Source organism: Lentinus tigrinus (assembly GCF_003813185.1).
Source record: "Lentinus tigrinus ALCF2SS1-7 unplaced genomic scaffold L226scaffold_34, whole genome shotgun sequence".
Lineage (NCBI taxonomy): Eukaryota > Fungi > Basidiomycota > Agaricomycetes > Polyporales > Polyporaceae > Lentinus > Lentinus tigrinus.
The window spans coordinates 90637-112342 of NW_027137943.1; the positions used below are offsets into that span (position 1 = coordinate 90637).

At 58.4% G+C, this 21706-nt stretch overlaps 6 protein-coding genes across 6 annotated transcripts; 5 read left to right on the forward strand and 1 right to left on the reverse strand.

The window, feature by feature from the left end:
• Positions 1-29: 29 nt before the first annotated feature.
• On the forward strand, positions 30-1447 carry L226DRAFT_547592 (uncharacterized protein; the record flags this gene model as incomplete). The annotated part of the gene is made up of 4 exons (XM_067682511.1): positions 30-117; positions 223-730; positions 793-1117; positions 1175-1447. The coding sequence occupies 4 exons, from the start codon at positions 30-32 to the stop codon at positions 1445-1447; spliced, it is 1194 nt and encodes a 397-aa protein (XP_067531352.1).
• Positions 1448-5570: 4123 nt separating this feature from the next.
• Positions 5571-7994, forward strand: L226DRAFT_562633 (uncharacterized protein). The gene is made up of 21 exons (XM_067683514.1): positions 5571-5719; positions 5773-5851; positions 5913-5926; positions 5981-6079; positions 6144-6153; positions 6209-6226; positions 6290-6315; positions 6382-6407; positions 6461-6495; positions 6557-6581; positions 6650-6661; positions 6716-6731; positions 6787-6829; positions 6886-6986; positions 7042-7101; positions 7152-7179; positions 7237-7294; positions 7347-7371; positions 7427-7535; positions 7589-7615; positions 7681-7994. The coding sequence occupies exons 1-21, from the start codon at positions 5586-5588 to the stop codon at positions 7828-7830; spliced, it is 1095 nt and encodes a 364-aa protein (XP_067531353.1). The 5' UTR covers positions 5571-5585; the 3' UTR covers positions 7831-7994.
• An 842-nt stretch (positions 7995-8836) lies between these two features.
• Positions 8837-11403, forward strand: L226DRAFT_513983 (uncharacterized protein; the record flags this gene model as incomplete). The annotated part of the gene is made up of 19 exons (XM_067678393.1): positions 8837-8940; positions 8995-9073; positions 9144-9256; positions 9317-9326; positions 9403-9420; positions 9475-9500; positions 9560-9585; positions 9651-9685; positions 9748-9772; positions 9839-9850; positions 9913-9928; positions 10003-10045; positions 10119-10219; positions 10276-10335; positions 10407-10434; positions 10505-10562; positions 10627-10829; positions 10936-10968; positions 11040-11403. The coding sequence occupies 19 exons, from the start codon at positions 8837-8839 to the stop codon at positions 11163-11165; spliced, it is 1116 nt and encodes a 371-aa protein (XP_067531354.1). The 3' UTR covers positions 11166-11403.
• Positions 11404-11547: 144 nt separating this feature from the next.
• Positions 11548-12422, reverse strand: L226DRAFT_538600 (uncharacterized protein). The gene is made up of 4 exons (XM_067681528.1): positions 12209-12422; positions 12021-12126; positions 11882-11912; positions 11548-11821 (listed from the first exon to the last, which is right to left on the reverse strand). Exons 1-4 carry the CDS (start codon positions 12213-12215, stop codon positions 11765-11767), a joined length of 201 nt encoding a protein of 66 aa, XP_067531355.1. The 5' UTR covers positions 12216-12422; the 3' UTR covers positions 11548-11764.
• Positions 12423-14081: 1659 nt separating this feature from the next.
• Positions 14082-15185, forward strand: L226DRAFT_220196 (uncharacterized protein). Its single transcript, XM_067672994.1, has 2 exons — positions 14082-14582; positions 14652-15185. The coding sequence occupies exons 1-2, from the start codon at positions 14341-14343 to the stop codon at positions 15100-15102; spliced, it is 693 nt and encodes a 230-aa protein (XP_067531356.1). The 5' UTR covers positions 14082-14340; the 3' UTR covers positions 15103-15185.
• Positions 15186-18813: 3628 nt separating this feature from the next.
• L226DRAFT_574449 (uncharacterized protein) lies at positions 18814-21685 on the forward strand (the record flags this gene model as incomplete). The annotated part of the gene is made up of 2 exons (XM_067685045.1): positions 18814-21227; positions 21271-21685. The coding sequence occupies 2 exons, from the start codon at positions 18814-18816 to the stop codon at positions 21683-21685; spliced, it is 2829 nt and encodes a 942-aa protein (XP_067531357.1).
• Positions 21686-21706: the final 21 nt, after the last annotated feature.

Sequence of the window (21706 nt, forward strand, 5' to 3'; positions counted from 1 at the left end):
TGCGTGCAGAGAGGTCGACGGAGACCCCGATGGACTTCGAGTTTACATCGCGGCCAAGCAGCAACCAGAAACCCGTATGGGCGAACCCTGGGGAGGACCCGCACACGCCCAGAAAACGTGAGTGGTATACTCTTATGTGCGCGGGCTGGTAGTAGTAGGAGTGTGGCTACCGAGCGAACGCCAGTACAATCAAGGACTATACATGTACTGACTTCCTGTCAGGCCCATTCGCGGAAATAAATCCATCCACACCAAGTTTTCCTACACCCACCTTCCATCCCCCGGATAGCCCATCTTGGCCCACGTTCTCGAGACACGCTAATGCGCCCTTCCTCTTCCAAGAGCCGCTCCCGCAAAGAGCCCACAGCCCGGCCTGGGCACCCCCACCTCCGAATGGCTCGCCTACCAAGATGTCCTTCCCAGAGCCCGAGATACCAGAAGTCGACATGGCTGAGTCGAGTCCAGGTGGGCCGTCGCCGGAGAAAGACAAGGAGGCCGACGGTGACCGACCCATGGCTGTTGGCGCGTTGCGGAGAGTCTTCAAGAAGCGGAACGAGCGTGCACGAAGCAAAGTCGGACGGCGACGTGCGCGGGTGAATGATGATGAGAGTAGTGAGGACGAGAGTGGAGACGAGGAAGGATATGTGCACGTCCAGAAGACTACCAACCACTACACGCTCAACATGGCGGGCCCTGGTCAGCAATCTGATCTACCGTACCGACTCTTGGGGTGCGTGCCTTGTCGTTTCGTGGTGAGACAGTGTGTATTCTAATACCGAGGCGGCCCACCAGTTACGTGCAATTCGGCTTCAATACGTCGCTGGCAGTTATCGCCCTTTACATCCTCGTCCAGTTCCTACTCATGCTACAACGCGACGTCGAGCATCGCGTCTCAGAATACTCTATGGACATCGTCCAGGAGATTGCGCAATGCTCTCTCGCGTACAAGACCAACCTGTGCGCAGAAGGCAAGGTGCCCGCAATGGCGGCGCAGTGCGCTGCCTGGGAGACATGCATGAACCGCGATCCGACCAAGGTTGGCCGCACGAAGGTCAGCTTCGAGGTCATCGGCGAGATCATCAACACATTCGTCGAGCAGATCAGCTGGAAGACAATCGTAAGTCATTGTATGCTCTGTGCAAGCACGTCCCTGAGTACTTTGTATATCGTACAGACTATCACCATTGCGTCTTTGGTGTTCGTTACCTTCTTCGTCAACTCGGTCATCATGCTCTTCCGCTCGCGCATCAACCCTGTCACGCACCTGCCACCCCCGCATGTTCCGCCTTATCCTATTGCCCCTGGTCTGCCGTATCCCGGTCCGCATGGATACCTTCCCGCGCCCCAGGACTGGAGCCACAAGCCATGGAAACAAAGCGACGCAGACACAGAGCTTCCTACGAGGAGACGGCGGCTCGAGGATGGTCAGGCAGCGAAAGTCCGGTGAGCGACGGCCCTAGGGGGACGGCGAGGGACGGGGAGTTGGGAAGATGGCATTGAGGGTCAGGTTGGATAGGGCCATGGCAGCAAATTTGCAAACGCATCGCATTCTATCGCATTATTGCATCAAAAAGACACGTATACCTTCTCCATGCATAGTTAACTTACATATACTGTATATCTGCATCTAGCTTATGCATTGTCAACTCTTAGGGTGAGTGGTTCGCGTGCACGATGCCGAGCTCCGCGCTGACGACCTCGTATCATTGCAGGGAATTGATGATATACATCTCATCATAAGTATCACACGCGCACCGTACCTGGACGAACACATGTTTCCACCACTCTACGTCAGCAGGGATGCATTCGTGTCCCTTCACTAACGTTCCCTTGACATGCTAACGTTTAGGTTGCCCAACCAACGCTGGACGTCGCGGATCGCTGCACTCGGAAATTGCTTGAAGCTCTTCGAATCGCTTCACAACAGAAGATCGGAAGACCGAAACGTGTACGCCTTCCACTACGTACACGTACTTCCGGTCCTCCAGCCGTACACTTCTTGCCATTGACATTGCGCTCGGAATCGCACTCGCCCCTCGACTTCGAGGTCCAACTCAATATTGCCCTCCTACGTGATTCCTGAATCGGAGCGAGATCTGCGCAACCTGGAATGGTGAGCTTCCCACATCGAGCAAGCTCAGGCATGCAGGACGCTGACGGAGCTTCACGGAGTTTGGCCCTCAAGGCCCGTGTGCGAAGAGGTAACCCGGCTGTCGTAAAGGTGTACGCGGGCTCCCACAGCTCCTTTGGCAGCGATGTGAACGCGAGGGTCAGCCGGATTCGCACGAGGTGTCTCCGAAAAGCCAGGGATCTCGCTATGCCGGGATGCAGTCGCAATGAAGTAGAACGGCTCGAACGCACGGCTTGGCGTGCAAGTCGGCTCCCAGAGCGGTGAGAACCCGGTTCATGTTCTCTATGGGGCTACCAACATGTCCGCGTGCAGGTCAGTCAGGTTTATGAGAGATCGGGGACATCGTTAGACTGACAGTCAATTGACGTCCCATACTAGCTGCGATTCCCTCCCCAGTGGCGAGAATAGCGCGGCCCCTGTGGGTTGTCTTCTCGCCCATTGTGAAAGCTGATGAGCAAGAACGAGCAAGGTGTGTGGAAGACCACGTCCTATTATACGTCGCCATTTCACTTGGTTGGCCAGATTAGAGTTGATAGCCCGCACGGGGTCCGTCTCACGGTGACTTGGGGCAGCAATCCTGGTCGCCATTTAGGCGTGGCATCTGCCTTCCATTTACCGCGTAGCCCCAGCTCCTGGACCCAGATCGATGGGTCCCACTCGTTCCCGGTGGCGCACACGGACGCGAGGCACGCATGATGTATGCATTGGCATGCGCCTTCTTCGGAGGCATTGGACCCTGAACAGGCCTGAGACCTGAATGCTGGATCGCGTTCGCATTCTCAGCGCATTCCCGCGTCGAAGCTCAGCCTGCAGTTGACGACCGTGCCGCTGCAGTTGGGCCCCCACGTTCCGTTCCCCTCTATCGGAACCTCCCTGGCAGAAGATTCGAAGATGAAGCTCCGCGTCGTCTCATGACCCGCGCGCACAGGGTACGTTAGGACCTGTTCTTCGTGTTATCAGGCGTTGATCTGACGGCTTGCACCAGGCGCGAACGTTGTGCGCGGCGGAAGCTTGGCCACCGGGTCCTGAGCCGTTCGGTTCGCAGCTATTAGGTTGTCCGTCAGTTTGCGCTGGGTTTGTCCATCTGCCAGGAAGTCCTGCCAATGTCCTGTTTCATTCAATCGTTCCCCAATGCATCTTCGCTCACTATAGAGGGCAGCGGCAACTCTCCATCTGCAGGCAGGATCTCTCGCCTCCGCCGGGTTCCGCCGAAATCGACGGTGCACGAATGCGTGCCGAATCCGCAGGGGCGTCAGTGCCATTCTTCCGATGCGGTTCATGGATACCTCATACGAGGACGCCGTCCTTCTTGTGGCGCAGAAGGCAGTCATTTGGTGATGCAGCACACGGCCAGGGGAGTGCTTCGGCCATGATCCTTGCCGAGACCTGGATGCATGATCCCCCATAGATGGAGCTGATGTCCCGCCTCCCAGGTTGTGATCTGCGCTGAGCTTCCTATGGAGGACCTTGGAGGACGCATAGTTTGTTGCGGCCGTTTTGCGTGCAGTTCGTAACAGTGCCGCAGAGTTACTGTCGGATTCGCTTTCGGAGGCAATACCCGTGTGAGTGTGGCCGGACGTTATGTAACTGGTCTCCCCCGCTAACCCCACTTGCAGAGACGGTTCCTGGACAGGGTTTGTTGGCAGCACTATACTGCGATACTGCGTCCGGACTGTGCGCGCCTCGCCTGGGGCTTCGTTCCCGTCATTGCGTCGAGGAAGTCAATGGGAGTTACGCGAATCGCCGCTGAAATTTTCGAGAGCGTCGCAGGCTGGCACCTCTTCACGTCCGACTATCGGGGCCTACGTGAGTAGCCGCTTTCCGACGAGAGCTTCCATACCATGTTTCGTATGAGGGGAAGCGAGGGTGATGGTGCCAGGGCTGGCGGGAGGTTGGCTGCCGGAATTAGGTGAGTAGCCTCGCAAAGTACAGCGTCTGGCTGGATTAGGCTGACCGCTGTCCTCGCGATGTCCACCGCCTCGCTACCGTGCCGTTGCTCTTACATGCTATAGAGTCCGGACGACAGGTGTCCGCGGGCTTGAGCTGAGTCTGAACCTCGCTTCAATGAAGCTCAACCTCGCCCATGAGTCAGCGGCAAGCTCCCGTGCGTCGCCGGAGGTTCAGCAGCAAGGTGCGAATCGGACCCTGTAGCCGGTGAACGAGGCAGTGGGACTCCCGAAAGAAGTGCGAAGGGTGCTTATGTCTTTCTGCAGGCAATATCACATCCCAGATTCTGGATTCCATCATAGTGGGCCTTCTGTGCCGAAGATATCCATGACGTTCTCACCGCGCGCGGCGACTGCACGTTGCGCGGCAAGAGCGGGCATACGCCGATGGATTTGAAGTGGCGTCCAAAGCTGGACTCGGCACTTCAGCCCCGCGGGTTCTGCCTGGATGTCGCATTGTCGGGTTTGTTCTCCGCCACGCGACGCTCTAAGTAGACTCCGCGAGCTGCAGGAATTGCCGTTCCCTCCATATAGGGACTACCGAATGTCAGCATCGTGTTGGATTCGTGCAGCAAGTCAACGAAAAGCCGCATTGACGACCCTCTCGTCCTTCACAAGTCATCATGATTGATGTTCGGTCAACGTCCGCTCGAGGATGGTATAAACACAATCATCATCACGAAGACCGTAGTCGCGTTGTCAATCCCTCTGCCGATCGGTCCTTCCATACTCGGGCCGCCGTGTCCAGTACGGTTTGGTGGTGGTACGCTACAGTGATAGAACTCTTGTGAGTTATCTCATGTCGTGAGCGAGCAGCAGGTGGTGTCGTCTGCTGACTAGTGGGATCTCACAGTTGACGCAGGGGTGCATAGATGTTACTATCTTGCTTTATCTTGTCTTGCTACTCGAAGATATTTTACTGGACATACAACATACCGCGCACGTCTGCAAGTATAAGGACTACGCGTGGTGCGCCGCGCGCAAGGCCGGAGTTGGACTATCCGACCTCATGTACTCCCAGCGACACGCTCGCTCTTGGCCAGGTGATGCGGGGAAGGGCGCTCCAGCTAACCGTTTTGTGTATGGAAGGTGCCACCAACGTCAGCTGCCGCGCCTTCCCGCCGTTCAAGTTGGTCTGCACGGGGACTGTGCGGTACGGGTCTCCCCAGGTGCGCGTCAACGCCTGTCAGCTGGCTCGGCGGGATGATCGATACTAACTCAAATTCAGCCACGCGCACCAGCAGAAGAGGGGTCCACCGAGCGAATGCGTTTCATGCCGCACCAGCGACAAGACCTTACTCGGGTTGCCTGCACAGGATTAACGGCACATCCTGAGTGCTCGGGCGTTCAAGTCAAACTATGCTTGGATTGGAACATGGGTGGACCAATGACTGTTCCACGGAGCGGAGCGATCACTTGTATATATCCCCAAGAATTTACATCGTGGCGTCCCCTTTGGCTTGGACTCGGACGACGTTCTTCCGACCTCTGCCGCCGAGTTCTCGAGCATGTCACGTCCTGCCCTCTCAGCTGCACGCAGTATCGCCGCCGCCACCCTCCAATCGACCAATGCTTCCAATACGGAGACCGTGTTCAATCACGCCCCACCCCCTGTCTTGGTTGGCGGCTTAGTCGCCCTATTGTGAGTGAACCTTATCGGCCGATACCGTCCCGAATAACCCAGAGGCGTTGCAGCCTTTCTGGAGTGGTTTTCATGCAGGTAGTGTTGTTCTTTCAGATGTATCAAAACGATCGGCTGCAGACTAAAGCCATCGTAAGTATGGATATACAAAGTTTGTGTGTACCTTCCGCTGACTTGGCCTTGTTACGCTCAGGTTCTTGCTGTCTGGTTTGTAGGCCACGTTCCACAATTGCGCATGCGATACTCACCTACTGCTTCAAGGTTACTGGACATCACCCATTCGGCATTTGTGTGCACCGCAAATTGGGAGAACCTCATTGCGGATTATGGGGCATATTCGACATTGGATGAGATTCAATGGTTGGTTGGGCCGTGTGCCTGGTGTGGTTAGCGATGACTGACGGCGCCGGCGTACGACTCCTAGGTCCATAGCGGTATGTGTTGTATCCGGCGGTTTGTTCTAGTGGACTCGCAATAATTCCCCTCAAGCTCACAATAGCTCTTACGGTAAGCTCGTGTTCGTCATAGTGTCTGTTTGATGGGGCGTTGATGTATTTAACCCCGTATTAGGCCTTGACCACGGTCATTGTGCATTGGTGAGAGTGTGAGATGCTTGGCAGGTATGCGACGTCGTACTCACTGGCCCGCGGTACCTCCTCTAGCTTCTTCATCCATCGTATATGGAAGCGTACGTCTGCCAACTAATTCCCGTAGGCCACATGCACTCACAACCTGGCCCAGTGAGTCGACACAACTGGTACATCACGGTACCACTGGTGAGATCCGCGGTACAACTACTTGACCCTCCCGTTCTGACCACCATGTTGCTACTATCAGATTCTCCTTGCACTACTACGAGTCGGTAGGTACCTGCGATTGTTGAATCATCATGCGTTCAAGTTGTTGACCGTGTCTTGATTACATCCACAGCATCTGCACTCGGTACGAGCCATATGTCCCTATTGTCAAGTGATTACTGAAGCGTGAATCCCTCAGTAACTACGATAGAGATGTGTGTTGCTCTAGTTCTACAAATACTCGCTCTTCGGCGCTAACGCTGTTTCTAGGCTTCGTCTCCGAAGCTATCCGTTATTCATTGCGCAATTTTCTGTGAGTTTCTGTACTGTAACTCCGTCGCATTGATTGAGCTGATGTCTCTGTGTCAGTATATTTTCACTCTCGGACTGGCGACATCAGCATTGGTCGACATTCTGGTCACGTCTATATTATGCTATTATATCCGCAAAGGTCGCGCGGGCTTCGCTAGGTGAGCACGGGCCACCCAACTGCCTTTCGAAGTGTCTTCTCTGATGGAAGTCCAGAATAAACCATATGATCGATGTTCTCACATTGTATACAGTAGAAAACGGGATGCTTACATGGTGCGCTCTACACGTTCTGTCCATTTCATGCGCATCTGACGCTCGCACAGTATCGCTACTGCACTATCGCTATTCTTCGTACGTCCATGACACAATACCTCTGGACGAGCAGTGACTAAAAATTGTGTCCTCTAGTGGCTCTTCATGAGACATAACTTCGCGTTCCTCGGCATGCATCTAGCGATCAACAAGCGTATGTACCTCTCGCTAGCATTTGACTACCGCTTCTGCTGACCCTACTCCAGTGTATGCGAACTCCTTGCTTGCAAGGTGAGCACGATCGCGGGCTCTGTGAAACATTCTGAACCCGGCTGACCGTCTATAGTCTGAATGCCCGGAAGTCTCTGGTCAGCAGGATGCAAGGTTCGGGCGATGGTGCTCGCTATCCGCTCCCTGTCATGCTTGCAAATCCTCCGCTCAGTCCGCGGAACTTTGTACGTCGTTCTGAACCTAAATCTTGCGACCGGTCTCAACGGTGCAGTTGCAGTCCCACCACGACCTCTCCACCAACAAGGTGAGGCCTTCTGCTCACTTCCTCGTTTCCTGCGGGCTCGGACTCACTCTGCATATCGGCTCTAGCAACCCCTGCAAGTTACCATTGACGTCGAGCGCACAGTGCAGCATGATACCGTCATCGAGCTGGGAAGCATGCCTGTTTCCGAAGTTGATCTCGGCAACCCAAGGGACTCGGGAAGTGGAAGTTTAACAGACGTCAAGCGTGGCCGATGAAACTCAACCTTAATTCGATGTGGCCCATGCTCCGATTGCCACCGGTGTTGTTGCGACGACGCAGACAGACGGGCTTTCCCGAGTATTATACATCAGGCAATACGCCTCTGTACCATAGTCGTGTCTATGTACGAAGACATCCTATGCATCTTTATTCCTCGGTGACTTGCACGCTGCGGCAGGACTCGTAGTTGAATCTGCATATCGCCGCACTATCTCCACAGGCTATTTTGGGGGTCAGTCTTTCAAGAACGCTTCGGTCGCTTCGGTCTCCGCAGTTTATCCACTCGAGCAAAATTAGGCCTACTGGCATCCTTCTGCTCATGTTGAACGCCGTAGAGGCGCAGCAGGACCGCAGGTGGAGGCTACAACGCAGTTGGAACCATAGTTTGGACCTAGCTCTCTACCTCTCGTGCGGGTGACCTAGGCACGTCGCTCATGAGACTTGGCTCCTATCTCTCGAAGGCGGGCAATGCCTGATGAACACACTCCTGTTATTATGATCTGTCGAAACAAAAAGAGTTCAGTCGGCATAAGTGACTGCGAACGCCACGAAGCTGAACGAAATCCCCCCACACCTAGCAGACAGAACCATCTATGCCGGCACCCCGTCCCCGACGAGCGGATGAAGGAAGCACTCATACGACAAGGGGGTCCCCATTAGAGCCTTGTTCCTCGCCAGAGCCTCGTCTCCGACGACAGATGCGCCGTCCGCGCGCGCTTTGAAAGCACCAGCAGTCCAATGAACGACGAGCGCACGCCGCAGCTGTACAGCCCCGGTGTACCCGGAGGCGTCGTGAGCCCTTCCTCGTTCCATGTCTGCTTGCACCCATCTATCATAGCAAACCTGCCTGCACCTGCACTATGGGAGCATCAATCAGAAGGTTTCAGCCACGCACCAGAAAGAGGTACTGACCTACAGCCTATAAGATGCAGCCACCAAGTACGGGGCGCAGGGCGGCCTTCAGCTCGAATCGAGGCATCCCGAACGCACCCTGAGCTCAATATGGTTCTCCCCTCGACGCGCGTCGTCGACTCTGACGGCCCAGATTGGGATGCGCTATATGATTCGTTTGGCGCTGTCCTGATCGGTGGTCTGGTCGCGTTGTTGTGAGTACATGTTCCGTGGAACGTACCGTATCGTACCTAAGCAACGATCAACAGCTTATCCGGAGTGGCCTTCCTGCAAGTCGTTCTCTACTGGCAAACGTACCCGTTCGATCCTAAGAAGACAAAGGCAGTGGTGGGTGGCTAGTGCGCTTGTGCTTCCGGAACCGAATGCTCGCTGATAGCATGGCCGGCGATGCCGCTAGGTTGTGGTCGTGTGGATCCTCGACATCGTTCATTCGGCCATGATATGCACCGCAAACTGGCAGAATTTGGTCAAGAACTTTGGCAAGTGGGACGGGCTGGATTACATCACCTGGCAAGTGTCTTGAGTCTTGACCATCCTTGTGTATGCGGGCTGACGCTGACCACTGTGAAGGTCAATTGCGGTGAGAGTGTCCTCGCTTCCCTGCTGGAGTTTGATAGTTGACCGATTTCGATTGACACCCTGCGGCCATCGTTCAGTTCACCGTCGCTCTCACGGTGAGCCGCTTCCTGACGCCCCGAGTCGGCGGAGATGCTGACGTCCAATCGCAGGCAACTACGACCTTCCTCGTGCACTGGTAAATTGCACAGTCACCCGCTCGCCGTTCACGATGGGTTGACCAATGCTTCGCGGCAGCTTCTTTTCCCACCGCATTCACACACGTAAGGCGACCGTCGCACGCCCTGCTTAGCCGGGCTGCCGTACTGACGAAACATGTGGTGAGCAGTCAGTCGTGGAAATTGGTGGATCACTGTACCGCTGGTATGTGGAGTTTCTTCTGTCCCGGCGGCGGTCGTCTTGCTTGCTGAGATGGCTTGATGCAGGTTACTCTCGCGCTCGTGCGTCTCGGTAAGACTTCCCTCTTCCGCCATGCATCGGCTGGTATGCTCATGCGGATTGCACCCGATTCCGAAGTCGCTGCCACAGGTGAGCGCGTCATAAGGAAGGGACCTTGGATTCGAGCGGATCTCATAAGTTCTTGACCGCAGTGTCCACAACGGAAATGTCAGTACATACGGGCTCACCAGGCGTCGGAAAATTCACAAAACTGCTTCTTACGGAACTGGTACGGATCTCAGGATTCTGCTCGAGAGCTTCGAGCAGTTCGTCAAGAAATACGCGGTGCGGCGCTTCCTTGTTCCTTGCAGGCTCGACGTGACCTTGGCTGACCTACATATTCATATTTAAATCGCAGTATGTCTTCACATTGGGTCTGTCGACATCGACGGCGCTCGACATCATCATAACCGGCATCCTGTGCTATTACCTCCGGCAGAGGAAGAGCGGGTATGACAGGTTGGTGGACACGTTACGCTGAGAAGAAGCAGTGTGTCACTGATACCCTGGGACAGGATGGACCGCATTATCAACACACTCACCCTGTACACCGTGGAAACCGGGATGCTCACCTGGTGCGTTGTACGTCATGTGAAGTGGTATGCATGTATTGGCTGAACTGACTGGGCCGCACTCATGAGGACAGCGTCACAACAGCCGTGGCCCTGATCTGCGTGCGTCCTCGAGGACTTGCTGGGGTATCCGACCCCTCCATCATGCTGGACTGACCGCTCTACTGCCCAGTGGGTGAGAATGTCTGACAACCTCGTGTTCTTGGGCCTGCACCTTGCCATCAGCAAACGTGAGTGCTCTCGCCCGTTCTAGAAGCACGGCGTTTGGTAGTTGACCGTCGTCCGCCGTTCCAGTTTACGCAAACTCCTTGTTGGCGAGATGCGCATGCATGTCACTTTGGACTTCGCGACGCGGTCTCACAGGCCCTGTCGGTTGCAGCTTGAACGCTCGAAGATCCCTCTCGAACAGATCCGAGGGATCCAGTAGCGAGGGGTATCCGATGCCAGTGATGTTTGCAGGCCTCTACTCTCCCCGAAGCCCCATCACCCCGTGGTCGGTAAGCACTACCACCCTCCCTAAGCATCCACATGGCAAACAGCAGCAATGTTGACGTACGTATATACATACGCGGTCATGCGCCCCCCGGCACGAAAAAATCCTAGCCTCGAACGCGATCGGAGCCTGGTTCCGCGAAGGTGCGCCTGTTGTTGTACGCATGCGTGCGTCTTGTGTCCAGAAGCGGGACTAAAGTTAGCGTCGGGCGTAGCCGTTGCAAGTGAACATCGATATCGAGCAGACGATCCATCGGGAGGCGTTTCGCCAGTCGCAGGAGGCGGTGGGCGAGGCCTGTGGGCCGTCGCCCGGGAGCGAGACCGATGTCAAGATGGTGTGAACGTTCAATGGGTTACGGGGAGCTCTGATAACGAGCGAACGGCATACGTACCTGGCTGGGTCTTCGAGTGATTGACGGTTCGCAGCATCTCGGGTGGTTTCCGGCGATGATCCAATGGCGAGCTCTGGGCGCAGAGGAAGGTGGTCGGAGTACTGTATCTACATCTGCCCTCTACCGCGTTAGATCTGCGTATAGTAACAAGTGTATTGTCATCAGATGGAAACAACGTGTATGACGCATGCAATGAGTGACTTTAGCGCAGGGTCCAGTCGGTCGACAAGGCGATGTACACCTGCTTGGACACATCCCCGCGGTCTACCACGCCGGAACCAATAGGTCGTCCCTTGCCGTCGTCAGCAGATCATCCGGCGAAGCGTTGTTTGACAACAAAACACGTTCGATGAACCCATATGGAATACAAGTAAGAAGATCGAGATCTAACGGAGACCGCACCAGGACATGAGCAATGACATCTTCAGATCGCTCCCAGCAACACACACCCCAGCAGGGGGACACAGCCGGCCAACACTCCGCCATGTAGGCACAACACGGGCAGAGTGCGGACCTGCGAGAGAATGGGAACCCTCCCCTCACAGATGTTATTTCTTCCCGCCCCCTCCTCCACTGGCCGCCGCGGCGGCTTCCTGCTCCTTTTTCTGCACGATAGAGTTCGGATTGAGGTACACGGCGCGGAAAGCGTATGGCCAAGTACTCACCTTCTGCTTCTCACGCAGAGCTGCAGCGTCCCTGCGTGCAGGCATCGTGTGAGCAGAGAATCCAGTAACGCAACCATGCCCCATGCCGTACGAGTACGGAGGCGGGTGGCGTGATGATGCATGCATACAAGATACTCACTTTTCTCTCCGCTGCTGCAAGGTCGTGGCGCTCTCCTTCGGCTTTGCCTTCGCAGCCGCCGCCTTCTTCTGCGCCTTCGCGCGGTCCATCTCCCGCTGATTACCACCTATATATGTATCATCGCGGATACGACGGGGAATCTATAATGAATCGAGACAATTCGAACGGTAGATCTGAGAGCCACTTACGAGTCATCTCGCCCGCGTCGCTGACGGTCGTGAACTGGTCGTGGGGGTTCGAGGTCAAGGTGTTCGTGAGAGCGCGACGGTGGCGAACGTCCGAGAACAGACAGAGTCACGCGCGTGATGGCCGTCCCGGTCACAGCGCGTCAGTCACTGCAAGCTCGGGAATGGCGAAAGGCGTGCTTTGTTCCCGACCACCATCCTCCAGCTCTGAGCTCGTCGTCTCCCCGAAATATCATCGGACGCAATCCGCGGCCTGTCATCTGCCACAGTGGTGCATATATGCGGGCCCCCTCTACTTCCCACCACCACGCAGCCCACCCACGACCATGGGTATAGTGCCTGGATCTTCCCCGAGTGCTGAAATAAGCTCGGGTGATTGGAACACCGTCGTCAAGAATATCCTGCGTCCTTGGGGGGTTGCTGTGTTCTCTCAGGCCAAGAATACTGCAATGTGGGATCTGTGCGCGCTGGAAATGTATCGCGGGTTTCTATCACCCGGCGGGAATTGTCGGAAGCACTGCGGCGGAAGACATTGAACGATCAAGCGGTGTCCTTCTAGCTCTCTATACTAACAGGTCAGTGTTCTACATGATGCGCATAACCAGGATTGCCACTGATAGATGTTGCGGTGGATAACAGCGACTTGCCGTTCACATGTAACAAACATGCTCGCGACGATATATATGATCATGCTAGTGGAATCTGCGGTCTGATGCGGTCCGGCCACCAGATATCGATCCCGAGGTGCGTGTACTCCGTAGTCTTCTGGCGCGTTTCTCTCACTCATTTGATCTACCTGCTAATCAGCGGGGGCTATACCGGCGGCACACGCGCAGAAGCCAGCGGTGAGTTCTTTCCCATCAGACCACAGGGTGCGGTGACTGACGCTGACGCCTTCTCATCTAGATTTCGAGATATTCCATCCAGATATCGCGCGTTCATCAAACATATGTTGAAGCAGACGCGTGCCATGGGAAGCCATCTATCTAGGTTTGCAACCGTGCCTGCGCTGCCCTTCCTCTTCTCGGCCCATCCTGTCGGCCTCCAGTCTCAGGGTACGGAAGACGTCTATTTGGCACTTCGCGAAGCCTCCGTCACATGTATCCTTGGCGTCTTCGCGCGCTCGCACTCATTTCATTTCAGGCCATTTCATCCGTTTAATCGCTGCGTCTCATATATGGGCACTACGATCCGCCGTTCTAACCGTTCTTGTGCAAATTTCACGAGCGGAATAGACCGATCGCCCCCTCCGTATCTGTGGGCGTGTTGTCCGCCCCGCTGTTCCTAGTAGACCCTGCAGCGGTAACTGAGCGCGGTGTTGACATCGATCAGCCTCACCCTTCGCTGCGACGTCATCATTGACGCCACTCCCCGCCTCGTGCTGTTGTTGCGCGGCCCAGAGTTGGAATGAACAGCGGGCCAAGCCCAGGACGGGTGTCCTCCGAGGAGAGTCGGTCGCATACCCCATCCGGCCAAGTGCGTAAGTAATCTCAGCTCATCATCGCATACTATGCCATCTAACGAAGCTTGCGCAGAAACTTTGATCTGCTCGAGTTGTCCGCACGCTGAGGATCAGCTGCTAGGCCGGCGAAGCATGGGGCGTGTGCACTGCGCATGTGGCAGCGTCTCCGGCTTCGCTCCCCTGACTCGCCAGCTGCGCCATCGCGGGCTTCTGTCCGACGCCGGGATTCAGGGATCCAGAACCATGTTCCGCGGACGCAGGACGTGGGATTGTTCGACCAGGGCAAGGGCGTTTCGGCGTGGAACACGAACAAAGTTCAGATCCCGCATCTAACCCCGTCGACCACTTCCCCGTCCTATCATACACGAGTAGGTGTGCGGAGAAAGTCCGGGAGCTGCGGCCGGGTCAGGAATAGGAATAAGCTCGCGAAGCATGGATGCAATGCCGTCTGGGTGGCATGGCTGGGGACGCACGCTGCAGCGTCTCTGCGCACGCCTATCGCGATCCGGCATCCGTCATTCGTGGGGCCCGTGGCCTGGAAGGTGATTGATAGGTTCCCTCGCACGCACCCCCTCCAGGCAATGCACGCAGGCTGGGTTCTCGGCTTCGCTTCCCACAGCCAGAAGACCGGAAGACCAATAGGCGTGCGCATAGCAGGCATCCAGATATCCGGATGTGCCGCGCGGGGCATTCGCACTCTCTCCGAGGACGAGGCCATCTGACCTCTAGAGGCTCCGATCGTCTGTGCACCCGGCGTCCTTTCCCCATCCTAGGGACTGGTGGCGCGAAGGTTCGAAGGCCGCCTTCAGGTGCCATGGTCCATCTGGATATCGCGCGACGCAGCGGGCCTCGTGGCGATGCGAACAATGCATCCTGCTTCTCCTTGCCAGTGCGCCGGACACGCCGAGGACCGAGGTCAGTGTTACTGCACCCTGTCGTTCCACTCCCGGACGTTGACGTTGACTGATATGTATCTCGACCTAGCGAGCGCATCGGACGGACGGACGGACGCGTCGGTTCTTCTGACGAGGACGCGGCGCACCACCCAGCCCTGTTCCGCCGCCTTACCCGCGGCCTCTCCACGCTCGGTGATCACCACCGCCGTCCCAGGGCTCGTCGTAGACCGCGAAGGCCGCACGCTGTCCCGCCGGCACGCCCCGCCGCCAAGAATAGCTGCGGAGTGGCCAGCTGCCAGAGCGAGGCCCCTTCGCTGCTATGCCCCCCGTTGCGCCGCTGTCGAACAAGACTTCTTCGCTCGGATCCTCTCTGTTTGGCTCTGGCCTGGCGGCTGCCGCTGGGCTGCATTGCGGTACCCTTTTCCGCATCGGGTGCAATCGTTGCCTGTTTCGGGGGCGCCTGGTACATGGACACGCGACCCGTCACGCCGATTGCGGGAACGAGGGCCCCACGCACGCTGAAACAAACGCGAGCTTGACGACACGCCATTGCTTACGCGGAGCCAGTCTCCAGTTTCCAGATGCGCCGCCGCCCGTCGACGATCCCGCGCCGTCCGTGCGCGGTTCTAGCTCTGCTCCTCCACACCCCCCACGAGCGCCCACCGAGTTCGGAATCAAAGTTCACTCGCTCCTATTTCCTATTCCTATTGCAGCCCGTCGCCGTCTTCTGCCTCCCAGCCAGCCAGCCAGCCAGCCAGCCTGGGTCCCGGGTTCTGCGTCCGAGCTGTGGAGTGCCTTCGAGCCACCTTCCCATTCTTCGCCTGGTATATCCGGGATCTGGATCGTCCTCTCCCGGGCTGCTCTTGGCCCGGGATAGCTTCGGGACCCTGGGTGGCTGGCCTCCTTCGTTCCTTCGTTCGCTCGTTCGCGCGTCTCGACGGCCCCCCAACGGTGCGCTTCGCTGAGGGCTGCGCGGGGTTCTGGTTCTGGACGGTTCTGGAGGCTCGCCTGACCTCCTTTTGGGTGCGCAATTGAGTTCTGTGAGTGTGAATTGGCGATCGTGCGCGCATATGTGGAGGAGGTACTGACTTGCTGACTTGTGCGCATGGCAGATGCCAGACGCGCGTGCTTTCATATAGACGCAGTTCGCGGGAACGCGGCGGTTCGCTGTGGCACATGAATCACGAACTATGAACCACGAACCCACGAATCACGCATCACAGAACGCGACTCCGAGGCTGTATGTAAGTACGTCGATTGCTGCATTGCTCAGGCGCTCAAGTGGGAGCGAATGCGGCGGGTGGCTGACCTGATTTGTATAATGTATTGTCGCCAGGGACGGACGCAATTGGTCGCAGTTCAGCCCCATCTACTGTGGAATCTAGATGCCGGCGCACCCATTGGAGATATCTGATTCTGTATGTACATAGGTTGGGTTCGAGCTACTAGTCACTTGCCATCTCGGATTCTGTGCACAGTGGATGGATGATGCAAGCACCGCCATCCGTGTCCATTCGCGGGCTGGCACGGATTGTCGTAACGTTCCCAGGCTAGTAATAGGCTGGCTGCATATGCACGCACGCACCCATGGCGTGATCCCGAACGTTAACTGAAACTCTCTTGCAGCCTCCTGATGGCGGCTGGCCCACCACCACCACCACCACCACCGCTGGATGCGTACCGAACGCCGAGCTGCACCAAACTCTACTTGACATGGAGCCCCCCCCCCCCCCCCCCTCCGCATCGATCGGACATTTTTTATGCGACGTATGGATCATACTTACCTTACCCACTGTGCAGTTGTGCGTGCCCGGGTCGACGGGGCGCTCGTCCCCTGGGTCGTTAGGCGTCACGGCGTCGCCGCTGGTGGATTCAGAGGAACGCCGATCGCTTGCAAGGTCCACAGCCTGCGGTCGCGACGGACACATATGGACATGCACGATCGGGCGGTTCGCGGTTCATACTTGAACACCCCGCACTCCGTCAACGTTCAACCGTCAAGTGTGTATGAGTATCGTATATGTACATCCGTTTGCCGCTGTCTCCCAGCGACGCATCGATACCTGGTCTTACTTAAACATGCGAACGCAGGAACGTTTTGGCTGTTCGCGGAGCCTTCTGCCAGCCTGGACTCTGAGTCTCTGGCCGCGTTGACTCTTGAGGCGGTGAAGTGACAAGTCGGATATGTATCCCGGTACGCCCTCGGAAGTCGGAACATAGATCAAATCCCGCACGAGTGCGCAAGTGCACCGTGGCACGAGACGAGGATCGCGGTCTTACATACTTACATACGTTTGGCGCACGGAGTACGTACACTCGGGACTTCGAAAGAGAGTTCTGAGTTGGGACAATGGGCGTTGGGCGTTCGCTTGGGTCCAGGTTACGCAGGTGAGTCATGCGGGTTCTTCGCGTCGCGTCGCGTCGGGAGGGTGTGCATGCGGGGGTCGGTCGGGCAGGCGCGGGGGCTGCTTCTGTGCTTCTAATTCATTTTGCATTGATAATCTGAGACCCTCGAAGCTCGCGCCGCGTGAGCGTGAGCCTTGAGGGGGACGACGACGACGACGGCATTTGAAAATTGACATGCTTTGACGTCTGCGCCTGGAGGGGCTTGGAAGGAAGGGGCGGACATCACTAGTCGCTAGTCACTAGTCACTGCGGCGGCTGGTGCGTGCCGCAGACCGCGGCGGGGATTCTAGAATCTAGATCGCTCTTCATTTCCGCTGCCCGTGGGCGTATTGGGTGCGGACCATCAACGCATCAAAGCATACAGTACATGGACAGAAGACAGAACATTGACAGAACACGGCCTCTTCGCGGATGACATGGTCTTGTGGGCAGGCTGGCACTGGAAGGACAGTTGAGTTGGTCTTGTGTTGCAACTTGCAGGATCCCGCCGGGGTGGAATGACGTGTTCCGAATACGAGAACGACTCCGAGATGGGATGGATCGGAATCGGACTCGACGCTGCCTGCGTGCCTGTCTCGTGTCTGACTAAGCTGTCCGTGCTCATCAGGATGCACTGTCAGCGTCAGTGCACAGAAGTTCCGTGGTAAATGGACGTCTCTGTCTCTGTCTCTGTAACAGGGATACGTCTACACGGATACAGATACAGGGCCACAGCTATACAGCTGGGGGATGGGAAGTCGCACATACATACTATAGATGTACAGGCCTTCCCTGTGTGCAGCACGCCACTTATACGCTGGGCTTCTAAAGTCAAAACTTGCCGCGCGGGGATAGTCCAATCCGGCGACCTGATCGCAACACGTTGCGTGCGGCCGCCGGCCGATTCGATTGGCCGCGAGCGAGGCGAGCGAGCGTTCCTCGGCCGACGCGCCCCAGCGACTCGTTTCCTCCCGGGTCCATTTACGTGGGACGCTCCAGAGTCCAGACCGCGCCCACATGCATTCCGCCCCATTCTCTCTCCTTTTCGTGCGGGCGCTCCGCCTCGTCCCAGGAAGGTTCGCTGCTGTTCGCTGTCAGCGTTGCATGGAATCGCCCGAGTCGCGAGTGCTGCCGTTGCCGGCGGCGGTCGCTCGCAGTTGGCGTTGGCGTTGGCGTCTGCGTGTGTGCGTTCGGAACCTTGTGGTGGTTCTCGTCTGGAAGTTCACATTGCCTCCCATCGGACCGAGGTTCTAGTGCTGTCAACAGTCAGCTGCCCCCGCCGAGGGGGTTCACCCGGGAGGCTAGCGTGACGCAGCCGCCGCCGTGCCTCGCGACGATGGGTGCTGGGTGGATAGCCGCGGATTAGGCGGACGGTTGGGACGTCGAGCCCTCGTGCGCGTGTGGCATATGGAGAGATCGCGGGCGAGATGATCAGACGGATATCAGCCTTAAACTCAAGCTGGCTGGGGAGCGTGGCAAGGGACACTACTGACAGGCGCCGGGCTGGAGTGGGAGGAGGGAGGAGCAGATAAGATGATCGCCCGGAAGGCGGCCATCACGGCGGGACCGCTTCCGAAGGTGAGGGGCGGGGCTGGACAGCGGGCTGAGTGGGCGTCGGCCGGCAGACGGGGGCTGTGTAGGGAAATTGGAGAGGCCCCGGGAGAGATCACCCGCGACCCACGTCACCAGGGTCGCCTCTCTCCCCCGGCGTTTGTCCAGAACGGCGTTGTCCGCGACGCGCGTATCAGACGAGCCGACCGCCCCTTCAGGAGACTCGCACGGTCGCCTCTCTCCCGCACCCCTCCTTGCCCTCTTACCACCACCATCTATCCTGCATCCCCTCCCTCCCCAGCTTGTTCCCAGTTATGTCTTCGTCCGTTCAGCTCACCGACTCCCCGAACGTTCAAATCCTCCTTGGGACTGACCCTCGCAAGGTCCCCTCCCTCCAAAACCTGCTTGCGCCTCCCCCCGACCTCGTCACCGATGAGGATTCCAAGATGGCTACCCCCCCCATCTCCACGGCTCAACTTGCGGCTACCCCTTCTGAGTCTCAGCTCGCCCATGCAAACCTCTCATCTACTGAATATGCTCAACTCCTCTATGCTAACCTCGACGCCGCTTGCGGCGGTCCCGTTTCTCAACGTTCCCCCCAGACGACTCAATCCGATAACCCCTCCCAAATCGATAACGCCTACCTCATGCCTAACCTGCCTGACCCCACGTTTTCTCCTTCTATTATTGATGAATACCATGCCTCCCTCAAGAACCTTCTCGATCCCGATGACTCCGGCCGCTTCCCCGGCATCGAAGCCGTGTGGCGCCCCTTCACTCCCACCGACTCGTCCTTCCCCCTCGTCCAGACTGAGCTGTCCCGTGCCCGGATCGCTCAAGCCATTACCGTTCTTGGTCGCCACTCCCTCTCCACTGCAGACTTCGTAGACGTCTCTGCCGCTACGCTGTCTCTCTACAACCTCGTCCTCTACTCCTTCCACCTCAACGCCTACGACGATGCCACCACGGACGTCCTTGACGGCGTCGTCGGCTTCCTTACTTTCCTCCTCGACCATCGCTCCGACCGCACCACTTCTGTCACCTCCCGGACCAGGCTCGCCAAACCGGCGCGCTGCTCCGACTCCGAAGTCCAGGACCTCCTCACTCCTGACCTTACCGAACTCGACACCTCCACTGTCTGTTCCGTCGTTTTCTATACCGCCGTCCATCAATACAATCACCCCGACGCCGACGTCGCTCTCCCTCCTCACCTCGACGCCATCGCCGATGACCTCCACATCTACGCCAGTCACCTCGCCACCATTTACCGCCACCACCCGACCATCATTGCTTCGGGCCGCGAATTCCGCACCCTTTTCCACCAAATCGCCGACACCGCCGTCCGCGACTACGTTGCTCACCCCCCCAACCCCGACCCCTTCCGTCCCTCGTCCCCTGACTCTCCCATGCACACCGGCCCCGACGCCCTCGATCGCGGCGTCGCCGCCTCTCGCCACGCGCCTGGCGCGCATCGCACTCCCTCTCCTCCCCCCCCACTTTCTCTTCCCACTAACCCGCTCCACAGCTCTCTCCCGCCCCGCGTCAACCCCCCCGCCAAGGCAGGGTCGGCGCAAACCTTGCCGATCAAGCCCTCCACTTCCGTCCCCGCAGTGACCTCTACTGCCAAGGGTCCGAAGGGTAAGGGCCGCGCACGTGACTCCACCCCTTTCCCTACTCCGCCGATTGAATGCTCCATCTGCCGGGGCCGCGGCGATCTCCCCAACCACACCACCGCTCGCCACCACGCCGTCGCTGCTAAAGCCGCACGCTCCGCAGCCCCCCCGGCCCCCGTTACGCCCGCGCAGGCACCCCCTTCCCACACCCGCCCTGTGCCCGACACCAGGCTCGGCCCCGCCTCACCCGCGGTGGCTGGCCCGTCGGGCGTCCATGGGTCTCCCCCAGCCACGGGTCACTTGGCACCTCCCGCTGCCCCCCGCTCCTGGACCACTATTGTCCGAGGCGGCCGCACGAACACGCGCGTGACTACTCACGTCGCGCCCACCCAATCTTCTCCCAACCCCACCGCCCCCACCACGACCGCGGCTGCCTCGCCTCCGGCCGCCGGCCCCGCTCCCACCCCCCGCATCCCCGGCTCCCCTTCCACCGACAAGGTCAACGTCTTTGAGGTCACCGCCCTCAAGATCGCCAAACTCCCTCCCGGCCATGACCGGTCCCGCCAATTCCGCTTCTCTGCGGACCTCCGCAACGCCATGGGCTCCCCCCGTGACCTCCAGGACCTCCGCCGTGACCTCGCTCGCGACGACACCCCCGCTTCCGCCATCCACTGGGGCGCTGAGGGCCACACCCTCTCCGTCGTCCTCACCACCCCCCTCCTTGACACCCAACTCCCCGCTTTCGACAACACTGTCTCCACCTGGCTCGGCTTCGACACCCCCGCGCGTAGCTCCCCCTTCCGCTACGTTTCCCAATTCATGCTCCCCCGCCTCCCGTCCGTCGAGTATCTCGTTGACGGGAGCTCTCGACCCATCGACCCTCTCCCCCTCCTCCGCTCCGCCCTTTCTTCGGCGTGTGCCGCGAACGGTGCCCTCCGCGCCGCATTCTCTCCCACCACCCTCCTCTCCGCCCGTTGGCAGGTTCCCCGCAACGGGTCCCCCGACCTGGCGAACCTTTTCTTCGACGTCTCGGACACCCCCCATTTCTCCCTCCTTCGCCTCCTTCACGCCACCCCCCTCTCCTTCCCCTCCGTCGGCTCCCGCACCATCACCGCGTGCACCGTCACCTCTCCCCCCCCCCGCTGCTCTACCTGCCAGGCCATCGGCCATGCCGCATCGGCCTGCCGGGCCCGCTCTCCCGTCTGCGCTCACTGCGCGGGCGCCCACCGCTCCGCCGACCACACTACCCGTAATGGCGCCGCTCCGGCCAAATGCGCCAACTGCGACGGCGCTCACCCCGCCTCCTCCCCGTCTTGCCCCGCCTTCCGCGCAGCCTCCTCCGCCCACAACCGGGCCTCCCACAACCCGACCATCGCCCGCCAGCTCGGTCGCGTCCTCTACTGCCACCCCTGCGGTCACTACCACGCCTACGGCCGGCACTCTCGCCCCATCGAGGGCCCCTACTGTCGCCGCTGCTCCTGCTCCCACCCCTTCTCCCAACACACTTCCCCCTCCCCCCGGCCCTCCCGCCTCATTCCCTCGACTCGCTTCCCTGGCGGCCGCTCCCGCATGACCACCGCCTCGGGCCCCCCTT

Bases quoted from the DNA above. Each gene is read 5' to 3' on its own strand.
- L226DRAFT_562633 (XM_067683514.1), top strand. From the start codon at position 5,586: ATGTCACGTCCTGCCCTCTCAGCTGCACGCAGTATCGCCGCCGCCACC. The intron at 5,720-5,772 runs GTGAGTGAACCT...GAGGCGTTGCAG, and splicing joins GGCGGCTTAGTCGCCCTATT to CCTTTCTGGAGTGGTTTTCA. The intron at 7,180-7,236 runs GTACGTCCATGA...TGTGTCCTCTAG, and splicing joins CTGCACTATCGCTATTCTTC to TGGCTCTTCATGAGACATAA.
- L226DRAFT_538600 (XM_067681528.1), bottom strand. The intron at 11,913-12,020 runs GTGAGTATCTTG...GCCTGCACGCAG, and splicing joins TTGCAGCAGCGGAGAGAAAA to GGACGCTGCAGCTCTGCGTG. The intron at 11,822-11,881 runs GTGAGTACTTGG...TCTATCGTGCAG, and splicing joins CTCTGCGTGAGAAGCAGAAG to AAAAAGGAGCAGGAAGCCGC.
- L226DRAFT_220196 (XM_067672994.1), top strand. From the start codon at position 14,341: ATGTGCCGCGCGGGGCATTCGCACTCTCTCCGAGGACGAGGCCATCTG. The intron at 14,583-14,651 runs GTCAGTGTTACT...ATCTCGACCTAG, and splicing joins CGGACACGCCGAGGACCGAG to CGAGCGCATCGGACGGACGG.